We start from the raw sequence: 22,555 nt of genomic DNA on the forward strand, positions 1-22,555 counted from the left end.
ATTTTTTTGGACAAGGGCTTTGTTGACGGGCCGTTCGCATATCGCGGGAATCTGGCCGCTCCCATGGAAGCCAAAGTGCAAGGAGAGGGTTATTATGAACGCCGCAACCCCCGGCTCCCAGATAGCTAATAATTCGATTAAAAGTTCAAATAAATTAAGTGGCCGAACGTGGGAGTGTAGGGGCTGGCCCTTTTCCTGCATTTTGCTCACTCGCTCCATCATTCTGGGGCTCACATCATTCACCGAAACGGCTCTCTCTCTCTCTCTCTTTCTCCCCGTGATCCTTTTCTTCGTGTTTTTTTTTTTTTTCTTCGCCGCCTAACAGTGCAGACAATGGGCGCGCAGACACAGTTGTAGGAAAAATTACTGCTTTACATTTTTCCTCTCTGTCTCTCTTTTCCTCTCCTATTTCTTTGGCGTGAAAGGAGGGAGGGATGTAAAAAAAAAAAAAAAAAAAAAAATGAGAGGGAGAAGTACGGGGGGAATGGAAAAGGTTCCTGTCGTTAAATATTCTTTTTTAATCAGTGAGAAAACTTTGGTGAGAAAAAGCAGGGATGAAAAAGGCGAGGGGGGGGGGGGGGGTTGAAGTGAAAACATTCTTGTGCTGATCTTGTGCTCAGAGGGAGGAGCAGGCTCGGGGCTTTTGTGTGGAACAACTAAAACAGCTTTTGTCACAGGGCGCTTAATAAAAGCTAAAGAGAATGTGTGAAAATGGCGCACAGGGCAGCAAAAAAAAAAAACAAAAAAAAAAAACAGGCAGTTTCGCTATTCTGCTCCGTCAGGTGACATGACTCGAGCTTTTGGCTTGATGTGAAATGGCGGCCATTTGTAACCACTGTACGTGCCATGAGAGCTCACCAGCTCTGCCATAAGAGATGATCCAAGTTCACATAACTGATCTGGAAATGATTATTTACGGTAAATAGTGTACCTGTGTTCATCCATCTACCGATGCCGATGGCACATAGTGACAGGCGGACAGAAGGTACAATTCAGTACCTTACCAGGACCAGAGTAATAGCCTGTCGTTGCTAAGCAAGCCCCAAATTTCACACAAAGTCAATTTGTGACTAAATTGAGCCGAGATCATCATTGTTTCATTATGCAGCGCAACCCTGACTAACGAGTGCCCCAATTGACAAGTTTTATCTCCTTTTGGTGTATGGGCGTGAACACCAGGGAGCAGTAAGAAAAAAAAGATTTTTTCGCAAGGGGATAAAGAATACAAGTCTGCGACTAGTCTAGTTTTGTTGCTTTCGCATTTGTGTTTAAATACGCATCGCTTGAAGAGTTATAACTGCGGCAACGCTGATGCTAGCTCGTTTCGTTAGCCCCGCTATGACGGCTTGCATCGTGTGTTAGCATGACGCCAGTGGACTAAGAAGTCAAATTCATTTTCTTTCGTATAGTTGGACAGTAAATTCCAAGTGGAAGTGGCAATAAGCAGATTGAAGACTCAAACGCATTTTTTACAACCTTTTTTTGGGTAGTTTGCTGAGAGATTTTTTTAAATACAAAATAAGCGTCTCAGATCATTGGGAAACACTGCCTGAAGTGACTTTTCTCTGCAAGTCCCGTGTGATAAGAGAAGCTAGTGTCCATCGGCCCCCCCCGTGGTTACTCTTCATCCGCAAGGAGATGAAGAGACATCTGTGCTATTTGCCCCCCGGCCGGGATGTTTCTTGCCATTTTCTCTTTGCGCAAACATGTGACACTTTCCACTATTCGAGCTCCTCGTGGCCAACATATCTAATGAGCGTCTCCCCCGGGGGCCCCTCGGGGTGCCGACGTATTAGCAAGACTTCCGGCTTGTGTGTGTGTGTGCGTGTGCGTGCGCCCTCCGGCCAAACATGGCAGCTTCACAGCCAGCAAATGCGCCGATGTTGGGCATATTAAGTCCGGGTGGTCAGCGGTGATAAAGTATCGAAGGGGGTCAGTGTTGGAGCAGCAGCCCTGCGGTGACAGTGGCCAATGTTAAGTAACAAGAGTGGCTGACAGGCTGGACATCAACACTTGCGACAAATGACTTTTAAAACGGGCGCATGGAAATTTAATGACTTGTGTGGTCCTGCCACAGCATTTTATGTACGCTAGTTATGCAAATAATGGCCAGGGGACAATTACTCAACTGCAGATGAGTGAGACGATCTTTTGTAGAGGAATTAATTTCTATTAAATGATATTACGGATATTAACGTTTTGGGATGCCAATCAACTACTATCTCCTATTTTATTTAATGCCTATGTGGCTGACCTATTAATTCAGCTAAGTGGCTCCAATACAGGTTGTATTGCGGGCAATATTTGACGAAATCACCTGATGTCTGCAGATGACCTGAGTTGCAAAAGATGCTGAAGGTGTGCTTCCCGTATGGCATAGATCAAACTTTTTACACCAAATAATAAATTTGTTGATAAATTGAAAAATTCATATTCTTGTATAAGCAATAAAACTACCACGATTTGAGTATTAACACTAGAGAAAGTCCGATATGTTTTTTTTCAGGGCCGATATCGATTATTAGTAGTCAAGGAGGCCGATAACCGATATTTGGAGCCGATATTCATTTTCTGTAAAAAGGAAAATATTGCCATAAAAAAAATTAAACAAACAAATTAAAACGCTTAACTTTGTTGAAATGCCTTTACGCGTTTTTTTTTTCAGATTTGCATAATATTGATGTTTTTTATTATTATACATTTTTGACAATATGCATCTTTGTTGTAAAATTCTAACAAAGTTCAGGGAGCTCCCAGGGTCATTAGCATGTCTTCAAAAGTGACATGAAAACTGAAACAATTGCTCCCTATAGTTTTCGACAATAAATAAAGTTCTCCCAAATTTCAAAATGACAGAAATATTGAAATTTCACTCATCTTTGTTTTGATTTCAAGCAAAACCAAAAGGTGCGGAGTGTTCCCAGGGTCAGTAGAATCTCTAATAAAGTAAACTGAAATTTTAAACAAATAGTTCCTAGAAGTTAACAGAGTTTTAAGTTGATTTATTATCGGCCATCGGATTTTTAAAAAACGCTGATACCGAAATTCATCAAAATGCCGATTATCGGCAATACTGGCCGATAATCGGTCTATCCCTAATTAACACTACACTTAAATCTCCAAATTTAAAAACCGACTTAAGTCACTCAATTAAAATATACTGCACATTAAACTATAAAATAAAACAAATCAATGTTTTCAAAGAAAGAACGCAAATGTATTGATCTTAAAAGCGAATTACAACAAAACTGTACCGAGGCAGTGATTCTTTCGTATACCACTAGAGGGAGCCCGCATACCACACACGGTACGGAACGTTAAATATAATGTTAAAAAAAAAAGCCACAGAATTAAAAGTTAGAAGCTCAGGGGATAGGAAATGAAGTTTTCCCTCCTGTGTGAGGAAATTAAATCCCTATGTCATATCATGCCAGAGAATTGGATACATTCTAGACATTTTTCATCAGCACTGTAAAATATATTCTCTGGCTAACACGCTATTAGAAAGTTTTATGAAGTTGTGTATACGAAGTCTTTTAGCTGCCTACAAAAATCACTGAGACTGCTGCTTCGAGTCAGTCAATTATTTGTGTCTACAAGGGTGTTTGAGACACTATTCAGACAGATCGTTTTTATGTGCCGATTAAATTAACTTTATTAATTTATGTCAAAGTATGACTTGTAAATGTAGCGGAACATGCCGTCCCGACCACACGTGACTTTATGTGCGCGTTGTGTTTCGTCAGCCAAAAATGAGAAATGACAAGAGTATTCGACGGGAGAATCACACACAAACCGTTTTTGAACTGCAGCTCCAGTACGTCGGGGGAGGAGGGAGAGTCTTCTGGGTTCTTGGTCATTTGATAGAGGTCAGCTGGTGCGTGGTTCTGCAAAAGAACAGAAAGAAAGTTGCACTTTCACTCCCACTTGATGAACAACCTTCCGAGACCTCATCATAGAAGACTTTTTGTGTGAAATTGACACATGGCTAGCAGAAGAAAAGAGATGATGAAGCGTGAAAATAGTTACTCGAAAATGTCAGGAGTGGAGTGAGTGGGAGGAGAAAAAAAAAAAAAAAAAAAAAAAAAAAAAAATCAATATTTCATTTTTTTATAGTACGTGTGGCGCAGTCTATCCCAGTTGACTTTGGGGTGAGACATCGGAATTTGTGGTTATCGGAATTTTACCCTGCCAAATATCACAATTGGTATCATCCTAAAAAAAAAAAAAAAAATCCATATTGGTTGCGCCCGAATTCATGCCCATGAACAATTAAGATTTGATAATGAAGCTAACATTTTACAAAATGTGGGAGTGACAGATTCCCGGGAGAAAACCCAAACCTAGGACACTTGTGCTGATAGCCTCGTTTCTAAATATTTGAATTCTCTGTATCAAGTACTTGGTAAGTCAAAAGGTTTTTCTCCATTGCACTAAATGGTAATGCCATTAATCTATTCCAGCCCATATGTTGTGTTATTTTTGGTGTATGTGCCATGGCCACCGGGGGCAGCATTATACAGATGCTCACCAAGAAGAAGCAACTAAGTAATAAGAGCAATATTAGTCACTTTATCGCAGAGGATAAAGAATATGACAGTGACTACTATTGTTCTCTTATATATCTATATCGTGTGTATGTTATATTGTATCAATCTATAAGTGCTGCTCCACCATTTGTGTTTCAATATCCATTGCTTAAAGCGGAAGTCAACCCAAACGTATTTTTATTATAGCCATCTCTGGGGGCGGCCATTTTGTCTTCTGAAAATGACATCACAACTGCTCACGACGACCAATCACGGCTCAGATTCAGAAAACAGGTCAGCCGTGATTGGTCGTTGTCAGCGGTTGTGATGTCGTTTTCAGTCGACAGAAGACAAAATGGCCGCCCCCAGAGATGGCTAAAAACGAGTGCATTTTGCTGCTTAATTTATATTCCACAAACGCAACATTAATCAGAATGCCGTGTTTCAACTAGTGGGCCTGCTCAGAACATATTCTTGAAAAAAATGCTGCACTGACGCTATTCTTTAGCCCCTATATGGAGTTTACCATTATGTGTTAGCCTTATGCTACCAGACATTAAAGAATAAAAGTTATGTTGCCGTTTTAAATACATAACATGTAATTCTCTTTGTTTTATGTTTAGTTTGACAGTAAACATCAACTGGGAGAGGCAATAAACAAGCAATTGTCTTTTTTTTTGGGAAGGATTTTTCAAACACTGCCAAAGTGCTGCTTGTTGTGAAGACAGGTCCGCTCCCACCAGATAGTGCACATATCTCAAGTAGTTTTTTTTGTTTTTTTTGCTGTACCTATGAATTTACTTCATACCACTTAATAATAATAAAACATTTTTTTCCCCATGTTTCCAACTAACAGTTTGGGGACGGCTCTATTATGTGCCCCAGTTCACAACGCAAGGTCCATAAGGCACGCTTGGATGCATTTGGCGAGGAAGAACATAACCATTAAACAACATTTTGGAGAGTAGGGATTTTAGATTATGTACTTGTTTTTGTCTGCATCCATTTCTTCTTCTGTTGACACCACTTTCATCTTCCGTCGTCAATTTTCTGCATGACAAGTCCTTCCTATTATTTCACTTTCCTCATGCCAAATGGGCATCCGCACAACTAAATGCACTGAAGTTGTCCCGCCTGTCAAAACGTCGGCGTACCCAAGTCGTCTCGGCTGGGTCGGAAGTAGAAGAGCGTGCCGCGCGTCCCGTCGACAATTACACAGCCACGGGACGGTGTCCTCCGAGAGGCGGCAAATTGTAGGGCTGCTATGCAAAATAACTACTGAGTGCATTTAAATGGAAAGCTTTACCAGACACGGAATCATCATACAATAACTAATCGGCATTCGTCAGTGAGGTGAAAACGAGCAGCCCAAACGCTTTTTCCTTTTAACTAAACGCCAAAATTGACGAGAAGGCGCCCGTGTCACCTTTATGGAATTTTATGCCCCAGTGGCCTAAAAGATGCCAAATGAGTGAACAGGAGTCGGGTGAATGACTAACCTAAAAAGCCTTTTGATGCACAGTCTTGATAGAATTTTATTTACTGGGTACTGATTAAAGGGGGAAGTGTTTAAATTAGGGCTGAACGATTATGGAAAATAATGTAATTGCAGATCTGTTATGCATTGTAGAATACTGACGTGAAAGCAAAATGAAGCATTAATTCAAATGAAAGACGGTTTATCTACTACAATTACAGGTATAAATTTACTAAATGTTTTGATGTGCAGTTTAGTTTGGTAACATAAGTCGTTTTTTTTTTGGGGGGGGGGGTGTTTGGAATTTTCTCTTTATTAAACAGAAATTCCACTCGGTTCAAAATGTTCCCTTTGTCATAATCTAATCCCTCCTACCGAAAGAATAGAGAAAAAATAAATAAATGAATAAATAAAAAATAGTTAAAAAATAAAATAGTAATAGTAAAAATAATAATAATACATTATATTAAATCAAATGAACCCAAAACATGACATTTCCACCATCCCACATTTCAAAATAAATGCTGTATCTTTATGGTTCATTGACTATCATCCATTTTGAGCAGTTAACTCAACTACATCCCTTACCAACGTTATTGTACGTATTTGCATAAAGTGGTATACAGTATGAAAAGAAAAACAATAAAAAATGAAGAAAAATACAAAAACACCCAAAGATAACTTCCAAGAAAACCACAAAACATTACAACTTCTGTAGCTCTTAACAGGGGTAGAGTCAAAGTCAAATCAAATCTGATCTAATTGTACTCCTCCCAACTTTTCCAAATTCCCTTTAATTTATCCTCCTCCAATCTCAAAGCGCTTCATTTTTTTTTTTCAACCCTACAAATACAAACGTTATCAACACGTGAACTTAAAAAAAAAAAAAAAATTGGTGAATTTCCAGGTATGACGAGGCCTCCGAAAAGACGACAACAATTCTGAGACTCGAGAGCCCTAAATATTCAAGCCCTAAATATTCAAATGTGAACGTCAGCACAATAAAACGGGAGCACACACTTAAGGGTGGCTGGATACAAAGAAAAAAAAGGGAAAAGTGAGGGAATAGGCTTGTTCTGCGGCGTTTGAAGATCAATGCATTTCAATTGAAACCCCCTGCAGGTGGACTTGTCCCAAAGCCGTGGCCCTGGGAGAGAGGCGGGGAGGTGGGGGTGGGCAAAGGTAGAGATGGAGAAGGTGGGAGGAGGTGGAAGGGGTCGGGTATTGGTGGCAAATGGTGCGTGAAGCGCACCATCATGTCGCACAGAGCAACTCCTTTGGCAGTCTTCGCTTTGGCCACATTGTTGTGCTAAACGCGGCCCATAGTGCCATGGAGAGGGCTGACGCATGAACTTAAAGCAAGTAAATTTCTATCTTTCCACATATTACTTGCCTCATTGATTTTCAATCGAAGCCAACAGGGCCTAAAGAGGCGGCGGTGGCAGGCAGAAGGGGGGGGCTCACCAAAGAGAGAGTTGAGAGGGCCGCGGTGAAAACATCCCCCGGTGCAATGGCTCGGAAATGACGCTTAAATCACCGTGTTTCTCGTCTCTCTTTAAAATGCAAACTCAGACAAAAAATATCAGAATAATGTGCCGGAGAGATGTTTATATTTGCCGCTCACTTCCAAAGGACTCGTCTTTGGGATTGTACAGCACGTTTCGATGCCAACTCTGGACTAAAGTATGGGATTTTAGTCGTTCCTTACCGCTGCCCCGATGCCTCACTCTTGGCTGCGCTTCTATCACCAAATTTGACATGCCACAATGATATTTAAATGTGGAAACATTTCTCGATTTAAAAATTGACAGTGACTAGAAAATGATTTCTGTCGGGCTGATCCCATGTTTCTGTCTCGAGACAGAAAGCTAGCTAATGGAGATCTCCAATAGTTTTGCTGTCCGCTAGCTAGCTTAGCGTACTTAGCCTATGTCTGTTCCCTCGGTTTCAAGATATTCACAAAATAAATGTGTTCAAGAATCAAATAATTCCAGTTCATCTTTTACATCCGTCTGAATCTTTCTTTTCTGTCGGGAAATTGTGACGAATGAACGGAGGTTAACAACCGAACTTGTTAGGGCTTTTCATGGTGGTTTTTTTTTCCTCCCAACATTCAAACTCCGTTGGAGGAGTTAAACACGCCACAAAGTGCATCTGTCATTTCATCACTTCAGGCTTAAAACAATGCTTGCAAGCTTTAAGGTTTACAGTTAGGAAAACACTTTTTTAAACACATACGACATTTCAACGACCGCCCGCCTGGTCCCCATGCAGATGTACAAAATGATTTGATAAATTTGATCATTAGATGGCGCTTGTGTTGAAAAATATCTTGTTTTGAATTCAAACAAAAGCAAAGAGTCCAAAGTGTTCACAGCGTTTGCGATCTCGTGCGACCACTAACCCAGCTTTACATCCGATATCCGTCATTAATGGAAAACATCGGCACCCATAATCGGCCCGGCCATTAAATCGGTCCACAACCTCGTTCAAGTGTGTTTAACAATGAACAAAGAGACATTATTTGTTGTAAATAAACATTTTTGGGGACTAATTAAGTGAAATTGGATCAATTCCCGCGGCACACCTGATGATCCCACACTAAAGTGCCATGGCACAGTGTTTGCTAATCACTGGTCTAAGTATTACAGGTCATGCCGCACACGCCCGAAGGGAAGTGAGCGCACAGACCCGAAAGCTGACCTCTTTGCTTCAAAGCACACATTCACGTGCACACTTACTCCGACAAGCGTCCACTTCCTTCCCCTACAGGCGCTCGTCTGTCCCTCCATCCATCTTTGCAATTAGCCATGCGACCAAAAACACGTTTGCACTTCCTCGAGGTGAACGGAGCCACCCAGCGTCGTTACGCCTCTTTACTTCTGGTCAACGCAAGCGGCGGTCCATCCACTACCCCGTCACAAAGAACAAAGCGGGTCAGAAGGGGTGGGGGGGGGCAATCACTGATAGAGGCTATAATTAAGAGTGAGCTGATGTTTTAATGACTCGGGACGAGTGTCAGGATGCCTGAGGGCCCCCGACTGCTCGTTTGCAAGGAGACGTCCAACGGTGATAATGAAATTGGATTTTTGCCTTTTTTTTTTTTAAAGGGGCTATTTAAAAAGGCATTCATCTTTGTGGAACATTTTGGGAAGCGGCTGACAAGTTGCGGGAGCCTTGCTCACGTCTTCACACAAGTTAACGCCACAAGATGGGGGTGGGGTCAGCGGGGCCATTGTGTTAAATGCTACCAGGAAGGATTCTGTGTTTTAATTGCAGAGTAACCTGAACTCCGTTTGGCTCTTATCTACAGCAGAACATATGATCGACCATTGGGACATTTCCTCATCTAACTGTGGCGAGCAAAGGGAAGTGGAGGAGGTGGGGTGGGAGTAGGAGTATTTTGTGCCACAGGTGGAGGGGTGGGGGGTGTGAGGCGGGGGGGATTGTGAAGTTTGGTCCTCAGCCTTCAGGGCAGTAACCGGAGGAGAGACAGGCTGATACAGAGATGAGATATCGACTTTAGATGACCTTTGGGGGTCAATCAGCCAATGCTCGAAGATTTGTGGTGATATTTGTTTGAAACTTCAGTTGAATTGGTTTCATTTTTGTTTGTAGGGCCTAGATGGGAAATTCAAAAGTCCCATAATATTTGTTTCATGGTTGTAGCCATATTTATTGTCATTAATTGGTCCCTACATTTGTGAATAATGAAATGAATATCAGTAAAAAAAAAAAAAAAAAAAAAAATTGGGGGGAAAAGGTATATTCGATAAAGTTTTCCAGCATGCCACCCAACTCCATGGGCCGGCCATAGAAGATGGAATTTTGCCACATTTAGTAAACAACCACTACTTGCCCAAAAATTTTGCAGTTCCTTCTGTGTTGCTGTCTGCATTTTGTTTTTTTCCCCGACACGCAGCAATTTTGGAGGAGCGTCCGCCACTCACTCGTCATATTTTCTCGACCTGATGACCTGATGACGACACATCTTCACTATGTTCCATGAAAGAGTAAATGCCTTGGAAATTCTTGTGTACCTCCTTCTGATCGGCACATTTAAACGATGGGATCCCTCTGATGGGAAGGAAGCTGAAACTTTATTTTGGGGTTAATTTGAGGCACTGTTTTGGGCTGTTTTGTTCCGTCAATTGGCTGCAAACGCATTGTTAAAGCGGAAGTCAACCCAAACATATTTTTTTCAAGAATATGTTCTATGCAAGCCGGCTAGTTGAAACGGGGCATTCTGATAAATATTGCGTTTGTGGAATAAGTGTTAATCCACTCGTTTTTAGGCGTCCCTGGGGGCGGCCATTTTGTCTTCTGTCGACTGAAAATGACATCACAACTGCTCACAACCACCTATCACGGCTCGGATTCAGAAAACAGATCAGCCGTGATTGGACGTTGTGAGCAGTTGTGATGTCATTTTCAGTCGACAGAAGACAAAATGGCCGCCCCCAGAGATGGCTAAAAACAATTGCATTTTGCTGCTTAATTTATATTGCACAAATGCAAAATTAATCAGAATGTTTCAACTAGTGGGCCTGCTGGGAACATATTCTTGAAAAAAAATATGTTTGGGTTGACTTCCGCTTGAACTAAGATCTGCTTGATAAAAATTAAGTTTGGGCACTCATAAACCAAAGCACAATTGATCGGTATGGGAATTGTTCCGGCTGTTGACCGGCACCACAAAACGGACTGCGTTCAACTTTAGAGCATTCCGCTTTCTACCGCCGCCCGGCGTAATGTATTCAAATCCTTTTACCGCTGCGGACCCCTCGCTCCCTAAATATTTCATTGTATATAATGCTATTAAATCGACTCGGCATTCCCGTAAATGGCTCCAAGACAAACCTCTCGTATGAATGAAACACAATGCTGTCATCATACGTTGCGATGCTTTTGAGCTTTTCCCTTGCATTCCTTTCAAAACATTTATCAAGAGTTCGAGCTCTCGGGAGGGGTGGGAAAGGGAAGGAGATACAGAGGTCTGAGTTACAGTGCACCGCAGCTCCAGCAGTGCGGGACCCTTCGCCGCCTTGTGACACCCCGTCCATCGGGAGGAGGGTGTGTGTGTGTGTGTGTGTGTGTGTCGGGGGAGACTCATCTGTCTGGGCACGCCGTCTTTGTACTTTACTGTTACTGGTGACATTTTGGTGTCACGGTGTCACGGTGAAATGGCTCCCCTCCCACGTCGCAGCCCGCGGCGGCGCAAAACCGCCGGAACAATGAGCAGCCGAGGAGTTGGGGCTGGAACTCAGGAGGCCCCAGCTGGGCGCGATGCCCTAACCCTTCCCTCCCTCCCCCGGCTCCCATGAAATCGGGAATTAGTCGAAGCGTCACTGACGACAAGTCAGTGTCTGTGTGTCCCCGGCTCTTCCCAGGGCCCGGCGAGGACCCCGGGTGAGCCGAGACGCATACAGACATCGGCGACGCTGTGAGATAGGAGCTTTGCGGGTCGCAGAGGGCAACCTGTGTGTACCGCCGGCACCTCTGACCGCCGGCAAAACTCACACAAAGTCTCCCCGGCAACCCCGAGGAAGATTTGTGTTTGTCTCTGGAGGCACTTGTGTGGGCGCGAATATTCCTATGCCGCTACTTTGAGGGTCAAACCAAGGGGGCAACGCATTTCAACGGTGCCGACACACAGTCGTAAGTTGTACAAATGTCAACATCGGAGCAAGGACTGCCTCCCAAACATTCTGTGTCATGATATCGTAATATTTTTTGTGTCTAAGGAATTAAAAGTAGTGTACGCGAATACTGACAATCAGGCCTAATTTGAGCATTTTTCCTCTATTATCTAAGATTATCCTTGGTGGTTATCCTGTGCTGTGGGGTAATAACAAAAATTTATTTTTGCAAAAGCGTATAGATGTTCATGGAGGATCAGGCAATCTCCAAAATGGTGTTCTGCGTTCCATTTCAAAAGCGGAAGTCAACCCAAACCTATTTTTTTCAAGAATATGTTCTATGCTAGCCCACTAGTTGAAACAAGGCATTCTGATCAATATTGCGTTTGTGGACTACTTGTTTTTAGCCATCTCTGGGGGCGACCATTTTGTCTCTTCTGTCGACTGAAAATGACATCACAGTTGCTAGGCCCCTAGCAGCTGTGATGTCATTTTCAGTTGACAGAAATAACAAAATGGCCGCCCCCTGAGATGGCTAAAATGGGGTGGATTTTGCTGCTTAACTCATATTCCACAAACGCAATACCAATCAGAATGCCTTGTTTCAACTAGTGGGCCTGCTGAGAACTCTTTAAGTTGTTGAGAGACTCTCAGTGGTTTTATATGGTCAAACAACTTCTCACTTAACGGTCATCTAAAGCACGGTATGCCAAATTTGAGCATTTTTCCTTCACAGATGTCTTTAAGGATTAAAAAATGGTCTTGGCCAACAATTGTAAATGTTAAACCTGTTCAATATTTTTCCACGGGCAAATCCTTATGGGTGTGGTCAACACCGAGTTGGCTGGGCCTCGGACTTTTAATTGTGTTGTTGAACGATAACCAATCAGGTCGTCCTTACAGTTAGCCTAGCTTCTACAACTACTTCCACTCTTTCTTCTGTGTATCTGCTGGGAGTCGAAATGCCCTGTGGCACCATGCTACCCCCCACAGGCCAGACGTGGTACTACAACAGACATCTGGCTTGGGAACAGGGATTCAAAATTCAGGACGCACTAACCTGTATCGGTACTGATACTGTATTTGTACAGGTACAAATTCTCAGATACTATGCACCGATACCACTACAGCCGCCTGACATATGTTTTCCAGGTTTGAGCCATGTGGAGATGCTTCAATGGACAACAACGAATACAGGCACACGTTTAGTCGACGGTAAATTATGTTGTGAAAATGTCTTATTCTCAAAGAGCAATATTGTATTGCTATTTACTCACTCTGTTGCACTCAGGGGTACCTTTCTTACTTCTATCTTTCTAATAAAGTCAGAATTCCCCCACCTGCCCTAATCCTCTTCCATATAATAGCATAGTAACATAATCAGTAATATGATGAGTACTCCATTCATACTCTGCCTGAAAAAAGTAGTATTAGTGCGTTTTTTAAAATGTTTTTATATGTGTGTGTTGTGCTGAGTCAGTCATTTTTGAGTACAGCAAACACTATAAGGGCAGTAAGCACACACTCATTTGACAATTTTTGCCTGTTGTGTGTGCAGTCTCTCACATTCTAAAAACAGATTAAGATGTAATAAATCAGTATGCGTGTACGCCACTTTCAATAAATAGCACAGATTCTTTTCAAATTTGCATATGTATGTATGAAGCCCACAATCTGCTCTCAAAATGCAACCTTTGATTTCTATGTATGTAATATTGTGTTGCTATGAAGTTTTTTAAAAAATTTTTTTTTTTATTTTGTGCATCACAGATCTTACCTTGGGATTTTCCAAGATGCCGGACTCATAACTGTTAAGAAACAAAGTTAATAATGAGAGAAATGGACAAACATATTCTATGTAATGCATAATGCGGGTTAAATTGAACTTACCTTATATGCATAAGGTTGGCATCCATGCTCCAGGGGGCCCGTGGAGTGACGGGCACAGGGATGCCGTGTTTCTAAAGTTCGACAGAAAACGCAACAGGTGATGATACGCATAATCCACGAATGTATGCAAAGTTTGTTCTTGTGTGGGACATCTTTACACTGTAAAAATCTCTACCAGCGTATACATTTAAATTTGTTTCCTCTTAAAATAACCTTGCTTTATTTTACAATATTATTTTATAAAAAGTGAAAATGTCTTGCGTTAAAACGCAAAAGTTTTACAACGAAACGCAATAGCATTGCGTTGTTACTTAATCTTAAATATTGTCCTGATCGCCCCTGGCTTGCTCCAGTCGGCATCACCATCATAATCTTCATCACATCACGACGGTCTTGTGTTGCAGCGAAATGCTATCTTAGTTAAACGGTTGTAAACAATTCAATCCACTCACGATACTCCAAGCTGAAATAATTCATTGAGAATTTGTTTTTGTCACGCATCTATGCCGGCAAACTAGAGTGACAATTAATGCTCTTCCACTAGATGGCAGAAAGTACAAATCAGTGTGTCCAAATGTTGTCATTTACGCAAGAGAATAACCACTTTGTGTTCGACTAAAATGGCCAAGAATTCAAACTGAGTAAACCAAGACCACATTATCATTCTTTCATTTTATATACTTTTTTTTTTTTTTTTTTACATTGTTTGGCGGTGACCTTCGTGAGGATAAGCCGTTTGGATAATGGATGGATGTTTGGTGGTGTGTCGTGAAACTTTTCTCATGTAAAATATGCACCTTGGCTCAAAAAAGGGTGGGAGACAAGCGGTTAGAAAAAAAAATGGAGAAACACTACCTGTAGCTGTTGTGAAATACGCTATATAAATAAAATTGTATTGTATTGTAAAAGGGAAGTCCTCAACGAAACAGCCAAGAAGTGGCACAACTCATGACCGCCCTCTAGTGTCCAAACTACTCCATGACAATCTGGCAGGCCATGTGGCCATAATTTAAATCAACAGTCAGCCTGTGCGTGTAAATGACAAACCCGAATGTTTTTCATATCAATCAATCAATCAATCACATTTTATTTATATAGCACTTTTCATACATAAAAATGCAACTCAAAGTGTTTTAAAACATTCAAAGCAAAACATAGATAATTAGAATCATACCTTTGCGTATTCCATCAGGTCTATTCTCCCTCTGAAGCGGTTGTAGAATTCTGGAATCCTCCAGGGTGCAATAATCTGCAGAGCACAAGTGGGTGAGTGTGACTTTGGGGCCGCTATCCAAGGCTCCTGCAAAAGTCACATGAACTGACTCACCTTTACTCCTGGATAGAGGGCGTAGAAAGCAAGCTCAAAACGGATCTGATCATTGCCCTGAACGAAAAAAAAAAAAGCAAAACACACAATAATGTGTGCATGTGATTTTGGAAAATCACACCTCTCATAAAGTATCTATCAATCTCGGTGCTTCAAGTACATTTTTATAGCTCACAGATACAACACGAATAACTCCAAAATGCTGTTTCGAAATCTTGATGTTACTTATTACAAGTTGAATAAGTAATTGCTCCACTTTGTTAAACTGTGGTTAACCTCAACATTTAGAAAGCCGATTTCACTGGCCACACCTACGGCCAATTAGCAACAAATTTGTTCTGCGTTTCGTTGCCTTGTGCTTGTGACCTGCGCAATGACAAAAAAAAAAAACCCGAAAAAACAAAACAGCACTGAATTCAAACAATGAGCTCACCTTTCCCGTGGCACCATGCGACACGTACTGGGCCCCCTCCCGCCGCGCAATCTCGATCTGGCGCTTGGCGATGCAGGGCCGAGCCAGCGCGGTGCCCAGCAGGTATCGGTCCTCGTAGACGGCGTTGGCCTGGACTGCGGGCAAGATGAAGTCCTCCACGAACTCGGTGCGAAGGTCTTCGACGAAGACCTGCGCGAGAGAAGCAGCGGCGAGGCAGAATACAGTGTGTAGAGTACGCAATAGTTCCGCGTTATTTGCCTTTTTTCACGCCACGCTTTCCTCATTTGCAGCGGCTTCTCGACAGTATGTGTACATGGAAAGGGGTCAGCAGTTTAGAAATTATTTGGCTGACATGATAGCGCCAGATTGGCTGAAACTATTTGAGGTTGATACCTGAAGGTGAACACTTTCTGTTAAATATGTCTTTTTCGATAACCTCGGATATAAAAGAGAGGTTAGAAACAGGTCTATAGTTGCTCATCATAGAGGCATCGAGAGTCATCTTTAGGAATGGCTTAATGGCAGCTATTTTTAGTGATGCTGGAAATAAGCCTGATGCCAGTGAGCTATCAACTATTTGTGGGAGATCACTTTCTACTGAGGTTAAAATTTACTTTTTTTTTTTTTTAAAAGGGGAAGTCAATGCAAACATATTTTTTTCAAGAATATGTTTTATGCAAGCCCACTAGTTTGCGTTTGTGGAATAAGTGTTAATCCACTGGTTTTTAGCCATCTCAGGGGGCGGCCATTTTGTCTTCTGTCGACTGAAAATGACATCACAACTGCTCACGACGACCAATCACGGCTCAGATTCAGAGAACGGGTCAGCTGTGATTGGCCGTTGTAAGCAGTTGTGATGTCATTTTCAGTCGACAGAAGACAAAATGGCCGCCCCCTGAGATGGCTAAAAGCAAGTGCATTTTGCGACTTAATTTATATTCCACAAACGCAAAATTAATCAGAATGCCGTGCTTCAACTAGTGGGCCTGCTGGGAACATATTCTTGAAAAAAATATGCTTGGGTTGACAGAGTGCATGTTGTTGATTTCAAATGCTGAACTGTTTCTTCTAAGACAGGGGTGCCCACACTTTTTCAGCCTGAGAGCTACTTATGACATGACTGAGTCAAAATGATCTACCACGTACTAAAAATGCAAAACGCATTATTTATAAATATATTGAGAATTATTTTTTATATGTAACGTATATGCCGTTGTACCTTGCATGACTGCATCAACCTATATAGCAAAATACAACCACAAAAAAAAAAAAGTTTTGTAATAACCTTACTCTGATGACTTGCACTGAATGGAATCTGCCCGGGACGCATAGTCCCGGACAGTAGCTGCAGATTTGCAGCAACAACAATCCGCCCATTCGGCGCGTATAAAACAAGTCAATTTTTTTGCACACTATGCTAATGCTAACAACATTGCTGTCTTGGTAAAGTTTAAGAACTGCTCTAAGATTATTGGTGCTTACTGGTGCAACAGGTTCCATTACATTCAAGGTTTTCAAATTGAAATGATCCAGGAGTCCATCAACTGAGTCTACACTCACGGTCGGTGACAAAGCTATGGCCTCCATAAATTGAGCACACGTTTCCTCGTTAATGTACCTCTTTTTTAACAAGAGGGAAGAAGTTGTTTGAGTAAATCAGTACATCAAACAAACTACAAAAATGGTCCGATAAGACCAAGTCAGTAACCACAACAGAGGTAATATTAAAAAGCGTGGGAAAAAAAAATTCTTCAGCGTCAACCAAAACAACAATAGTTCAAATGTGTTTAAAATATGTGGGAGTGATAAAATTATACGTTAAAAAAAATGTTTGTATGGTCTCTGTAATCGCAGATTTTGACAGGTAGTTCTGGAACACATCCCTCATGATAGGATGTTCAATATAAGTGCATTCTTTGCAAATAGTAGTCTTATTTTGGCTTGCGATAATTGCTCTCACATACCTTTTTGGCACCAAGGCTTTCTGCCTTTTTGCGAGCGGCTTCAAAGTCCTCATCTTGTCCAATATTGGCCTACACGGGAAGGAAAATGCAATTACACACCACAGTGATTCAAACGCACTTCTTTTCATTGATTATCATCTGCTGCGGAAAACGATTACGATTACAACGCTTTCGCTGTCCGATCAAGCGTGACTAAAGTATCTGAAAGCCTCAAAGACATTCTTGTGAAGGTTATTCCTGCAATCGAATACAAAAAAAAAAAATCTTGTTTTACAAAGATGTATTCATTTAAGAATAATTTATGATTAGCATTTTAGTTGGAGTGGTATTTCTGATATTTTTGCCTTTAATGTGAGATGTAGTACAACTCTAGAGTGCAATGTACTTTTTTCGGAACCCAACCATTGTTATCGATACGCTATTAAACATTTTTCATAGAGGATAAAGAGGAATATAAGACAGAAATATTATCTGTAAACATGTGTTGCTCCATCTCTGTGTTGCTTCTAAAACCAATTATCGATGCTAGCCGTTAGCATGTTAATGGATCCACTGTTTGTTAGCATTAAGCTAAGCAGACGTTCCCAATGCAAAGCTTTGCATTACTTTCAAGCGGAAGTCAACCCAAACATATTTTTTTTCAAGAATATGTTACCAGCAGGCCCACTAGTTGAAACACTGCATTCTGATTAATTTTGAGTTTGTGGAATAAGTGTTAATCCACTCGTTTTTAAGCCATCACCGGGGGCGGCCATTTTGTCTTCTGTCGACTGAAAATGACATCGCAACCGCTCACAATGACCAATCACGGCTCAGATTCAGAAAATAGGTCAGCCGTGATTGGTCGTTGTGAGCGGTTGTGATGAAAAAATGGCCGCCCGCGGAGATGGCTAAAAATGAGTGCATTTTGCTGCTTAACTTATATTCCATAAACGCAAAATGAATCAGAATGCCGTGTTTCAACTAGTGGGGCCTGCTGGGAACATATTCTTGAAAAAAATATGGGTTGACTTCCCCCTTTAGCTACACAAAGTGTCATTGTCTTTACTTTGTTTAGTTTGATAGGAAACATCAACTGAGGGTGGCATTAAACAGCTTGAAGCCTCTTTTTTGATGAATTGTTCTATATTTGCCTAACTGAATTCAAAGGGCCGAAAAAAAAATCAGTTCACTCGTACCTCAAGGCACCTCAAGCACACAAGAAAAACGATACAAAGGCAAGCAAGTAGGGTTATCATACAACGACTGGCTAAACTGAAGAGTAAAATACATTCCTCCAACCACATTTTTTAAATGAGTAATTGACATTTACGTGATTCAATAAAATGTTGTAGTTATTGCGTAATCCTGCTAACCAACTCACTTGACACAATTGCCTAGAGGAACAAGTGTGTTCGGCTGTACTGAAAATGGCCAATGCGAGAGCAACAAAAGGCAGTTGTTTTTACGTCCAGTGTGAAAAGAAGAGAAATGTGCTGATCACAAAAGCCTTTACATGCAAAAATCCTGCTTGTGGCAGCGGCATTATTTATTCTACTGTAGCCCAAACAATTGAGCAGCACTAAACACCTAAGCCCCTTCTGTGCCTTTCAAGCAAAACTGGATCAGCTGGTTGAAGAGGCACCGAAAGGAAAAGTTCCTTCCAGTCTTACCATGTAAGCAATGACATTGTAATCCTGCTCCTTGAGCCACACAAGAATGCAGGATGTGTCCAGTCCGCCGCTGTAGGCCAAAACCACTGTACCTTTAGACATAATGGTGACTTGTTGCTTTAGCGAGCTGTGATGGCAAAGAAAAGACATTAGTTAGTGAACAGAGTCAATATGTAACTTGAATATACTGGGGAGTCATAACAACGGAGTTGTCACAAAATGTACAACCAACCATGAATTTTTCCCTTTCTCCCTTAGGTTTTCTTATTACTTTGAGGTGTGGATGAAAATGGAAGAAAGAAAGGCCAGGATGCAAAACATTTTCTACATTCTGACATTTTTAGGCCAGTTGGGTGATGTTTTCTTCTTTGCACTTCAAAAAGCACAACAACAAGAAAAAATGCATTGCAACTCAATTTAGAGTTGTATGAGTTTTTATTCCACGCATTTGTCATTAAATTCAGGTGCTGAATAGTTCTAAAATTTGTCAGTAGATTGGCACTTCAAATCTGCTCCCTGAGTGATTTTTTTTCAAAGATAGACATTTAAAGTTGAATAGTCTCGAATTAGCCAAAGGTTTGTTAGCATTTCTCTCATTAAGAGGCTTTCAGTAAAAAAAAAAAAAAAATGCGGTGATCTAAACCAGTGTTTTTCAAACTGTGTGCCGAGATGTTGTCAGGTGTGCCGTGGGAAATTATCTAATTTGTGTGCCTGTGCGGTCTAGCGCCTGGCAGCGTAATCATGTATTTACTACATTGTAGTACTCTTCCGTACCAGCAGGTGGTACCCAAACAGGCTCATGTTTGACACTGAGTAAGTATCAATATGAAACATTATAAAATACGTTTTTTCTTTGTGTTTATTTAATTCCTACTCAAGACGTTATAATGTAACATCATTCTTCAATGTTAAAAAAAATGGTTATATAAACAATATAACACTTATATTGTTAAAATAAGCTTCTTTTTTTTCCACAATTTCAGCTGGTGGTGTGGATTTTTTCAATGAAATAAATGTGCCTTGACTCAAAAAAGTTTGAAAAACACTGATCTAAACCACTCCTCACATTTTTTAAGGAAAATGTGAGAAATGAAGGGTAAATTCTTGGTTAACTTTACATGGATCAGGTGGACATGAAATACGCACACTGATGAGGAGGACCATACTTTAATTGTAAAAGTAAAATGCTGATAACCAGGGGTGGGGAATGTACAGCGCGTGGGCAATATCTGGCCCAGAATATTTATCCCACAAATGATCTCAATAATGAAAATTTGTTGGATCGTTGCACCATATTTCTTTTCCTAAAAAGCTAATGGATGGATGGAGGTAGTATGGCCCTTGGAAGAGTTGATTTAAAAAAAAACGGTGCGTACTGCAAGTCAAAGGTTCCACATGAACGATACATTTTTCCCCCGTGCTTCACTAAAGGTATCAACAGGTTTGACTACTTCATTTATTTGTTCATTTGGACAATGAACCTATTCATTGATAAAGATGTGTTGTGAAATATGGGATTAAATAACATTTCCCAAATTTAACATTACAGTAGTTGCACATGTGGCATATTGGAAAATCGAGCCTTTTCAGGTTTTCATGCTTTAAAACATGCACACTGGCATGTCTTAGTTACCAAAACACAAAGTGCGTGGCATGATTTTGCAGTAGTGAAACAACAGCAAAAAGGAAACAAAAAGGCCAAAATCTGCGTTTAAAAAAACAGGTTTGCAGTGACATCGCTCATCACAAAATGCACTATAGTCGAATTTAAAGAAGCCGCTCTGGTCGCTGGCAAAACGCCAACTAAACTCAAATTTAATTCCAAGAAACGTAAATCCTAATTCCGAGAAAATGACGGGTTAAACTCACCTCACACGAAAAAGATGCTCTCCTTCTCAAGCGTGGTTGTTACGTCAGTCTATCGCTCGGGTGTGACGTGCAGTCGTGCGCTGACTGCAATCCAATCACTGCTCTTTTATTGGTCCTCCCCCCGGTGATGTCATACGTTTCATTGCACTTGAACTCATGCTGCATTCGAGGAAGGTGGGAGGTCGGGCCATTCCGACCAGGAAAATTGCACGGAATGCCCCTTTGAACTGGAGATCCGAGTTGCGAAGTCTAAAAATAAAAAAGGACCCCGAGTTCACCGAGTTCAAACATATGTTTTGCTTTATTTATTTATTATTACATTAAGTTACTCAAAATAACTTAACTCAATTATTTGTACTGACTGCACCAAGATGCGCTATTATCTCCCTGCATGAAGTTATTTAGTGAAATGAAATGCTTTGAAGATACAATATACCTTTATGTATATAAATTGTGATGAACCAGAACAAAAAACAATTGATCGGAATCACACATCTTTGTTGTTTACATTCATTTGCCTCGAACGCTTTGAGGTCAGAACTGGGACAATCCGACTGCCCCCATTCCCATTCCTCAAATGCAGCATTAGCAAGCGGCAACGTAAGATGGCCCCCGGTGGCTTCACTTGTTTCTTTCACGCACACTCACTTTTAAATGGCCAGTTCGTCTTTCACCTGTTTTATACAACAACGGACTAATGGTGAATTTAGATTTTGACCTGCATCACATTTTCTTCATAATCTCCTTAATTTATATAAATAAAGGAATGTCGTATTTCATTGACGAGTATAATGATACAACAACAACGCGAATCAATCGTTTTTTTCCCCACCAATTTTGAATTACTTTTTGGTCTTAGCAATGCAGGTAGCAACCAAATACGACGCTCTCCAGGCACTTACATTTGGTGACGAAGCAGTTTTGATTCAGTCTGCAATCTGCATTGACTCATTCGTGTCGCCGTAAATCCATGTTTCAAGTAGGTCTTCTGTTATATGTACATTTCGTTTTGTTCTTGGGCATAGGCTGTTGTGTTGAATTCTCACTTAGGCTTCAACCCATTGCAAAGAAACTTTGCAAATATTCTTTTTACTTTATTTTACTCATGTTGCTAGCTTGCGGGGCTGTCCGGTGCAGACTGGTTAGCACGTCCGCCTCACAGTTCAGAGACCGTGGATTCAGACCCGGCCTTCCTGTGTGGAGTTTGCATGTTCTCTACGTGGATTTTCTCCGGGTGCTCCGGGTTCCTCCCACGTTCCAAAACATGCATAGTAGGTTAATTGGCCACTCTAAATTGTCCTTGGGTATGATTGTGCCATGGATGTTTGTTTGTCTGTGTGTGCCCTGCGATTGGCTGGCAACCAATTCAACTTACTGTCCGAAGGCAGCTGGGATAGGCTCCAGCACGTCCGCGACCCAAGTAAGTATAAGAGATTTGGATAATGGATGGATGGATGGATGCTAATTTGAGCATTTAGTATTATCTTACGCGACGGCAACAAATTGAGATGCGTTAATACTCAGCCATAAATACATGTAACGGGGAAATTCCGGTCACTTTTCAAAATAAAGTATTTTTTTAGCCTCGGATAATAAATAAACCGGAAATACTGCAAGTTTTTTTTCTTTCATCTGTGCGGCCAGGCACCGGTCCGCGGCCAGGGGGTTGGGGGGGGGGGCACGAGGCACTGCTCTCTATTTGTTTTTATGACAGTTATTTTACTTCTATTCCCTACATTTGAGAACAGATCCATTCATGAATCAAACACCTGCTG

At 41.2% G+C, this 22,555-nt stretch overlaps 1 protein-coding gene across 4 annotated transcripts in view; it reads right to left on the reverse strand.

The window, feature by feature from the left end:
* ass1 (argininosuccinate synthase 1) overlaps window positions 1-22,309 on the reverse strand; it is a 37,512-nt gene extending 15,203 nt beyond the window's left edge. Inside the window, exons 1-10 of one of the 4 annotated variants that reach the window (XM_086053721.1) lie at window positions 22,156-22,309; window positions 20,781-21,029; window positions 18,912-19,038; window positions 17,260-17,328; window positions 15,296-15,484; window positions 14,863-14,919; window positions 14,710-14,784; window positions 13,536-13,606; window positions 13,423-13,453; window positions 3,797-3,887 (exon numbers count right to left, since the gene is read on the reverse strand). In XM_086053721.1, the coding sequence (XP_085909847.1) occupies window positions 3,797-3,887; window positions 13,423-13,453; window positions 13,536-13,606; window positions 14,710-14,784; window positions 14,863-14,919; window positions 15,296-15,484; window positions 17,260-17,328; window positions 18,912-19,013 (685 nt within the window). In that variant the 5' untranslated portion in view covers window positions 19,014-19,038; window positions 20,781-21,029; window positions 22,156-22,309. Of the gene's footprint in view, window positions 1-3,796; window positions 3,888-13,422; window positions 13,454-13,535; window positions 13,607-14,709; window positions 14,785-14,862; window positions 14,920-15,295; window positions 15,485-17,259; window positions 17,329-18,911; window positions 19,039-20,780; window positions 21,030-21,682; window positions 22,095-22,155 lie in introns of those variants that run through there. The other 3 variants (XM_086053722.1, XM_086053723.1, XM_086053720.1) reach the window with 3 other exon arrangements.
* Window positions 22,310-22,555: the final 246 nt, after the last annotated feature.

Source organism: Filicampus tigris, chromosome 15 (assembly GCF_054856515.1).
Source record: "Filicampus tigris isolate MCC_2025a chromosome 15, RoL_Ftig_1.0, whole genome shotgun sequence".
In the NCBI taxonomy this organism is placed as follows: domain Eukaryota; kingdom Metazoa; phylum Chordata; class Actinopteri; order Syngnathiformes; family Syngnathidae; genus Filicampus; species Filicampus tigris.